Source organism: Diaphorina citri, unplaced genomic scaffold, assembly GCF_000475195.1.
Source record: "Diaphorina citri unplaced genomic scaffold, Diaci psyllid genome assembly version 1.1 scaffold18676, whole genome shotgun sequence".
NCBI classification, from domain to species: Eukaryota; Metazoa; Arthropoda; class Insecta; order Hemiptera; family Psyllidae; genus Diaphorina; species Diaphorina citri.
In genome coordinates, this window is record NW_007396030.1 from 7,110 (window position 1) to 15,802 (window position 8,693).

General features: G+C 40.3%; 2 protein-coding genes across 2 annotated transcripts in view; both read left to right on the forward strand.

The window, feature by feature from the left end:
* Positions 1-282, forward strand: part of LOC103523276 — a 7,294-nt gene extending 7,012 nt beyond the window's left edge. Inside the window, exon 2 of the mRNA XM_008488335.2 lies at positions 64-282. Within this exon, the coding sequence (XP_008486557.2) occupies positions 64-282 (219 nt within the window). The remainder of the gene's footprint in view (positions 1-63) is intronic.
* A 2,271-nt stretch (positions 283-2,553) lies between these two features.
* LOC103523278 lies at positions 2,554-5,200 on the forward strand. The gene is made up of 2 exons (XM_008488338.1): positions 2,554-4,353; positions 5,189-5,200. Exons 1-2 carry the CDS (start codon positions 2,554-2,556, stop codon positions 5,198-5,200), a joined length of 1,812 nt encoding a protein of 603 aa, XP_008486560.1.
* The last annotated feature ends 3,493 nt before the right edge of the window (positions 5,201-8,693 follow it).

Genomic DNA, 8,693 nt, shown 5'->3' on the forward strand with positions numbered 1-8,693 from the left:
CCACGCGTGTATGTGTAGGGTGCCTAGTAAGGCAAGATCGGTACGGTTATGCCATCTCCGCAGGCAGGTTTTACACCAAAACTGAGGCAGATTAAGCATCAGGAAGTGATGGCAGACTGTGTTAGAACGTCGTTAATTTCGGCGGTTATCAAGCTCAGATCCATAGCAGTAACCGAACGAACTAAAACTCCACCCACGATGTGCTCGGAATGCTCGATTGTTAGCATGGACATACAAGAGGAACACGAGATACGCCTCCTTCTGTTGTCGTCGTATCCGTGAAAACGTTCGTAGTCGTTTTTGTACGTCAAGAGCTGAGGGTGGAAGGTGCAGGCGTTAGGTGGCACCTTACAAATGAAGACAGTCGTTCAGTTAAAGTCAGTAGGTGGAAACTTTCCGCTAGACATACAGGAGTACTTGAAGCAGTAAGGTCCTCTCACTGACGACGGTTCAGACAACCTGTTCATTAAACCCTTAATTACGATGTGTCGATTGTTTAGGTTATCCTAGCTTATCGGATACCCGACGTGAATCATTCTGGGAAAAACAATGGAAGACTATGACGTAAAGAAAGTCTGAAAGCTATGACTGACTTTCACATAGAAGTTGAAACAAGGTGTTCTCTGGTTCATTCGACCATCCAAAGAGTCAGAGCCCCAGTGGGCAATAAAGGGTCGGGAGCGTCCAGTTTAACAGAAAGGGAGTAGTGTACTCTTCGTTGAAGTTACTTAAGAGATCGAAGACGATGTGAAAAGTCCTGATCATTATGTCAATAGATGTATTCTTCGAGAACGAATTCAACGCGGTGTTTACCCACCCCTAAGACCCATGACAAGTCTTCGTCAGCTTATGTTCGAAGATTGTTTTTACCCGAACTCCTGTGGGGTTTATGATGAGACGTCACAGATTTAACTTGGTGGACAGGCAAAAGGTTGGTATTCTTGGGCATTTATCAGAGATAGCGAAGTGAGTGCGAATAAACCTCTTTCCGAAACCGATACAGTGGTCTATGAGGTTAGTATAAAGAAGATTTCGCTCAGATTTGTTCTTCCTTAAAACAGTTAATTTAATCCCGGCGAAGAGATCCGTAACCAACTCTGATGTGAATAACCCAAGAAACCGGCTACGCAGTTTCTGCCAGAGTGACCCCACCATCTAGGATGGAACTGATGTCTCCCACTACTCCATTCATCATCCTACCCAAGAAGTCTTAGAACATATCCATGAGAAAGATAATATGGAAGATTGGGGGTGGGACAGTTGTGAAAGACCATAAGTCAGAGTTCAAAGGCGAGAAGTCAAGAGAATACCAACTGACTTCACAGAAAAAACGGTTAGGATTTAAATGACTCTCACACACCCACTGCAGTTGTGTTTCCCTCCTGCGTGGAGTTTTGGATCTGAGGAAACAAATGTTACTGTCTCCTATCTTTCACGAGAGGAGTCAGCGGAAACAGATCTAGTCGGACGTTGTAGAACACATCACCCATACGTGTATATGGGTATAATGTAGATCCCGGGGTTTCCAGTCACTGCCTGCACGAAGGAAGTGTTTGTCCACCTATGACAGTACCGTTATGGGAACAAACGGAAAGTAATGCGACCATGGAAAGGCCTATCGCAGGTCCGTAATCAGCACTCACAACGTACCCATGGTCGAACCAGAGGTTAGCGTTAGCTGAAGTGGACACATGTTAGAAGGTCGGTGTAGTCGAGGATAGTCCTAAAGGTTACAAACAACACCTATGACGAACGTTCAGAACACTGCTCCTATATGAAAAAGCAGACGTTAAGGAGGTTGTAACCTGCGCTTCCTTATTATACCTAACTACTTGTTTAACACCAAGAACGATACCTGCACGTTTCCTGTACTATCAGTTACGGTTCAGTCTAGACCTCTAACATTTAGTACTACATAACCCGAACAATCAGTGTTATTACCGACGACATTAATACAGCGAAAGATTAACACAACATTTATCTAATACACGTCAATGGCTAAGCTCATGAACAACAACATTGACACGAATTAAGTCAGGAAGGTATGACACAGGAACATAAAACGCGAAAATTAGTCTCACTGCATACCTACTTTGGTCCTTAGACAGGCACATGGACATCTCACGTAGTTTTGGGTACAAATGTGAGACATTATGCAGAAGGGTTAGGCTACTAATGGTTAGGAATAAGCTTAGCACCCACGACATTGGTTAGATATTTACTTTCTATAGAGACGAACATACTCTAGTGGGATAGATTTGTCATTAGTCATGGTAGTTCAATGTCACAACGGCACACAGGCGAACGTGCATCTGACCGAACTACGAAACTTAAAAGTAAATAGAATTGGGAAATAGGGATTACCAAACATTGGGGTTCAAGTACACGTCATGGGGAACACTGCCTAAAGACTTATGTATACTAAACAACACTAGACACAGATTTATAGCCACGAATGTATGACCAGCGAATAACTAGCAGAGATCTGACAACAGAGTTGTGGAAATCAAACAACTCTCAGAAGGGTGTACATGGAAGCATGTCCCTGGCGAAATGAATCCAGCAGACCTTCCATCACGAGGCTGTTATCCCAAAAGGTTTGTTAAAAGCAGATGGTGGGAGGGACCAACATGGCTAAAAGGTAATCCCGAAGATTGGCCTCAAGTAGTATCAGAATTTGACGAAGAAGAGATCAACATGGAAAGAAAGAAAACTGTTGTTTCTTCCATGCTCAACACTGAGAATCATGATCAGAGCTGGTGTAAGTACTTTTCAAACTACACCAAACTCGTGAGAATGGTGGCATGGATGCGGCGATTCAAGATAAATGCCATGACCAAGAAAAATACTGGTAGTTTACCTGAGCCACAAGACTTGACTGTTCAAGAATTCATGTCAGCAGAAAGGGTAGTGTTTCGTCTCGTTCAGAAAGAAAGTCCTACTGAAATGAAAAAGATGGAGTGTGTACAGACAGTCATTGAGGATGATCTTGTACGCCTTGTGACAAAAACCTCCTACCGCAATGATGATGAAAACTTTTGCTACCCAGTAGTATTGCCTGCCAGTCACCCAGTGGTCCAGAGGTTGGTACTCTCAACACACCGTGAAAACTGCCACGCTGGATCACAGACCTTGCTAGCAATTCTGAGACAGCAATTTTGGTTGATTGGTGGACGAAGAGCTGTTCGAAAAATATTGAAAGACTGTGTGGTTTGTAAGCGCTACACTCAAAATAAAGTACAAACTAAGGCCATACCTTTGCCAGAACCTAGAGTCAGAGATGCAAGGACGTTCGAGGTTACTGGTGTGGACTTAGCCGGACCCCTGTTTGTGAGAACTAACACTAATGAAATACGCAAGGTGTGGATATGTATCTTTGCATGTGCAGTCTACAGAGCAGTGAGATTGGAGTTAGTGTGGTCTCTGTCAACAGATAGCTTCATCCAAGCTCTAAGAAGATTCATAAGTCGACAAGGCAGACCTGAGATAGTCTACAGTGACTGTGGGACAAACTTTGTAGGGTTTGACCATGCCAGTTCCAAGATTGACTGGAATGAAGTATCAAGATATTCATCAACTAAGAAGATTGAGTGGCGTTTCAACCCTCCATCCGGCCCATGGTGGGGAGGATTCTATGAACGTCTCATTGGTATGATGAAACAATTGTTGAAGCGAGTACTTGGTAAATCAAGAGTCACATGTGAAGAATTACTCACTATGCTCAGCGATTGTGAAGCAGTAATGAACTCAAGACCCTTGTCTTACATGTCCGAGGACAAGTCAGAAACATCCTTTCTGACTCCGGCCATGTTCCTACAAGACATTATAGAGAATGGTGTACCAGAATATGATCTGATCCATGACACTGATCTGGGCAAGAGGTTCAAGTATCGACAGGAGTTAGTACAAGAGCTCAGGAAGAAATTCAGGGACGAGTACTTGGGTCAACTCCAACCTCTCTCCATGAAAAGGGTGGACAAGCCTTTGCAAGTAGGTGAGATTGTGTTAATTGGTGATGATAACATCAAACGTGTCAATTGGCCTACTGGTATCATCACGGAGATTGTGGAAGGCAAAGATGGTCATGCACGAGTGGTGAAACTTCGTACAGCTGAGGGTACACTGACAAGACCAGTGCAGCGTATCTTCAGATTGGAGTTGTTGTCTGAGCCTCGTCCGGCTAAGACCTGTGAACCAATGTCCGGTGAAATGGAGCAGTTGGAGCCAAGTCCTATCTCTTCAGTTCCTGTGACGGCTAATTCTGAGAGTCCAAAAGAGCCTAGTTCTATTCAAATGGCCCCTGTTAGGGACAATCCTGACGGATCAGGACAGTTCAATCCTGCTCCTAATATTGTAAGTTATGAGCCAAAACTACCTACTATGTCCAGGAGTGGTCGTAAAATTAAAGGACCAATCAAGCTTGACCTTTAGTTATTATTTAGGTAGCCATATTCTTTGTAAATAGATAATTGAGAATTTTTAGTAAGACAATGTCTCATTGTAATGTTTAGATATATTTTAGTTTGTCTGTTTACCAACCTATTAAGAGATATTATTTTAATTTTGGTATAAATAGGGCATATTTGATTACATTTTCGATACCCATATGGTACACTGTATTTTTTTCTAGCCAAATTTGGTTTTGGTTGTTGGCAATTCTCAAGTTGTTTAACCTATTGTTTCTGAAAGTTATTGTAGTATACTTGTATTGATTTGTTAAATAGTTAATGTGCTCATCATTATTGTTAAATGCATCTATATGTGACTAAAATTTAAGACCCAAGCAAACAAAAAAGGGGGTGTGGTTTTTAAGTAACAACTTTGTCAAATCCTTTTATGTTTTATTGGTCCTCATTTTTCCCTTATAGTTCGGATTTTTCTTTATTGTTTGATATATTATGTCATTGTATTTTGTATTTCTAAGATTTTCTAGATTTTTTTTTGTGTTTGTAAATTGTAATTTTTATAGGTGAAAATATTACGCCCACAGGACTTAAATATTTTGGTGGGAGTATGTCGCGATAGCCTACGTGTAAAACACGTCCTTACGACGTTTTTCTCTTTGGTTGTTAGTTTATGCGGGAGATCTTAAAATTATGAAGACGAAAAGAGAGGAAAGGAAGACGTTTGACGTTCCCAAGACGTTGAAGACGTTCCAATTTCCAAGTTGAGCTTTTACATTTTTCAGATAGACATGTAAATTCTTAAGAAATAAGTTTAAAGTTCCTAAGGGGAGTGTCCCACACATGTTTATTGTTCTAACAAGTACTGAATAAATGTTGGTGATTATAAATTGTACAAGACAAGAATCGGTTTTCGAGTTTTTCCTGATCTAGATAAGTTTCATAAGGGGAGTGTTTTCCCACAACGGTCTTTTCATGAGGGGGAAGGCAGTAAAAAAACTTAAAATAAAACAAAAGAAAAATCAAATACCTTGGCCTGTAAAACCATTTTCTGAGGGATTGCATTTTTGTTCAATTTTCAACCTGTGAGCTCACTATTTTGACACATGAGTTTTGGACCATTGGAAAAAGCTCAAAGAGAAAACGATTTGAAAAGCATGAATTTAGCCGTGGAAAACGTAAAATGATACAGTGAATTTCAACAGAGATTAGACGTGTGATAAGAGAAAACATGGTACAAAACTAAACTTAAATTAATTCAATTTACGTATCAAGAGATAAGGAATAAGGAAATGAAGAAACTTTTTTTTTTTTTGAGATCACTTGAACAAAAACACCAAACAGTGTTGCAACTTGCACACATGTGGATATTTCAAGGTTGCCAGATGATTTCATGGAGGTTGAAAAGCAGTGGATCAAGAAAAGTGAAGCCAATAAGATGGTGACAGACGAAACGGCATGGTGCTTTCCACTAAATAAAGGGGTTTCCCTCTATTTACCTATATTGGACTTTACGGGTCTGTGGTCGTAGCATGTCCGATCAACCAGTGTGCTTTTCAATCAGACGGGCTAGACGCTAGAAGATACGCCCTTTACATTTAGGTGGCTAGGCGTGATACATATGAGAACACTAGAAGATTACCTACCCATCCAACATATTGGTTTTCCATGAAAACATAGGATAGGATGAAATTCAACACTGTGTAAAGTTGTTTCGTCAATGGTGAAGAATTGAACCGCAAGGCTGCTGGGCGACTAGCGCATGTAGAGAAATGTTATTATTCTTGTGAGGATACCCCATGAAAAAGAAACCAAAATCCAAAACGTGAAAGTTAACAAGCCCAGTAAGCTTTGCAAAAGGGGGGAGTTATTCAGAGGTTCCCAGGAAGAATAATACGAGGGAAAACTGGTAACAACAGAGGGTTCCTGTCGTCCCAAAAAAGGTTGAAAAAAGAAGGGGCAACCAGGCACAGGATAGGGGGAAAAGAGAAAAGCAGCCCCTGTTTTTCGAGAAAACCGAACCTTAAAACTTTTTTTTTTAAACATAAAGTTTCCAACCCAGGCCCGGGAAATTTCGAAACCCCAACCGACCTAGCGCCACGCCAGGCCGCGGCCTAAAAGCCGGAAAAAATTAGGGCCCCTCTCCTAATCTAAACAGTCAATGAAAAATCAAAATAGCCCCAAATAAATAAATGTTAAAATACGTAATTTCCCTAATATTTTATTTAATTTTCTTTTTCTTTAAAAAAGGGTTGGTTTGGTTACACGTACAGAATGAAAAGGATGATAATAAAACCACTAATAATACAGTCCCAAGATTTCCCCATTTAACAAATCCCTCCAATTCCCCCCAAAACCCTCAAAAAAATAGTCCCCGGCGCGCGGTAAATTTCACTAGTACCCCGGAGGTGGATGAGGTACCCATGGGGGGTTGAGGGTTTTTTACGCCAAAGGCCGTCTTTTTTTCCCTCTAACCACCTAAACCCTTAAAGAGATCAACATTTAAGTATGTGGGGGGCCCCAATCCTTTTCAAATAAATTTTGGAAGATAAAAATAAAAATTCCATGCTTTTTTCAAGCTGGGAATCCGAAACTCAAAAGCCCTTCCCTATTTTTGACCAGGCGAGTGCCAATCTTGAAAAAACCCACTAAACCGCCCAACCGAGGGGGGAGGGTTATGAGGGGGTAGATAGTTATAGCCCCCAAATTAAAACAGAAAAGGTTCTGGGTGGATTTTATTTTTCTGAGTGTAATTTGGGGAAAATTTATTTTTATTCAAAACCACTACTTAACAAACAATGAAAGAAAAAAAAAAAAAGATTTTTTCAAAGTTCTTTGTCACTTTAAATTTAATTTCAAAACATCCCTTTTCCTGGAATTTTTTTTGTTGCCTATTTTTGTTTGGTTTTTTTTCATTTTTTTTTCTGCCCCCTCCCAATAAATTGTTGCCCTTGGTTTTGATGTTCGAAACTCTAGTCCACCTTGGGAAATCAAAAAAAAATTTCGCCCCCACCTCTTCTCTTTTGTTTTTATGAATAGGTGAAAGTCTTTTCAAACTCAACGTTCGGCGGCGCATTGGCTACGAGAAGAGAGAAGAACCAAACAAAAAAAAGGAAAGGGGAGGAAGAAAGGAGACACACGAGAGTCTTTTGATAGAAAAAGGACTGGTAGACAAAGGAAGGGGTTTCTAACCGTTTCCCGAAATTTGAAAAAAGAAAATAACAAGGAATTAAGGTGGGGGAAAAAGCCTCCAGCCGGCTCGAGAACGACCTTATTTGGTGTTAAGCAAATAAAGTGCCTGGGCGGGGAAATCGGGAAACCCCGCAAACGTTTGGGCGGCTGTTACAAGGCAAACACAGAAAAACAAATTTTTTGGCCCCCCAAAAATTCAAAATGGCCATCCCAAAACGTTCCCCAATCACCTTTTGAACTTTTTCGTGGCAAAAATATTCCAGAAAAACAAAAGTTTCAACCCCGGAGGCTTCAAAATAACATGTTTTTTTATTAACAAAATTGGGTGAAAGCTTAGATTTAGTTTGTGGGGCCCTACGCTCGGGCAATTAATTTACACCAAACTTGGAGATATAAACTAAAAATTATACATTTTATATTAAGGCAATCAAACTTTGTGGGGGAGGCTTGTTCGGTTTTTTCTAATTTTCCACTGGGTATTGGGTCCAATAATTAAATTTTTTTAAGAGGGGTATGTATCAACCAAAAACACACCAAGACCAAAATCGGAAATACGAAAAATTTCCTTTCCCTATTAAAGCTTACATGTAAAAAATTAAGGGAAAAACAAAATAATACTTCCCCCTATTTTGCTAAATGGGCCCAGGAGGGCCCTTTTTAAAAGTTTTTAAAACTCAGTTTTTAAAAGTTTGATTCTGATAAGCGCCAATTGTGGATCTTGGCCTGAAAATTTTGGGAAATCAACCCCAATAAGAAAAAAAAAAACCGCCTGTTGGATCCAAAGAGTTTTAAGCCGATTTTTAAACCCTCAAATTTTCCTGGCCCCATGTGTGCCCCATGGGGCGAAAAAAAAAAGAAAACGAATACTTTTTTCATACTTTTAAAATAATGAGAAAAAAAAAAAATTTCCTTTCTTACCTTCCCTGTTAATGAGACAAAATTTCTTTTCCTTTACCTTCCCTTGTATGGGAGGGGGAAATTTTCCTCCTAAACTTTCCTTTTTGTTACCCAGGATGGAAAGGGGGGGGGAAATCAAAAAATGTCCTAAAGACCGTGAGGTAAGAGTTTAATGGGGGTTGTAAATTTTGGAAATGGAAA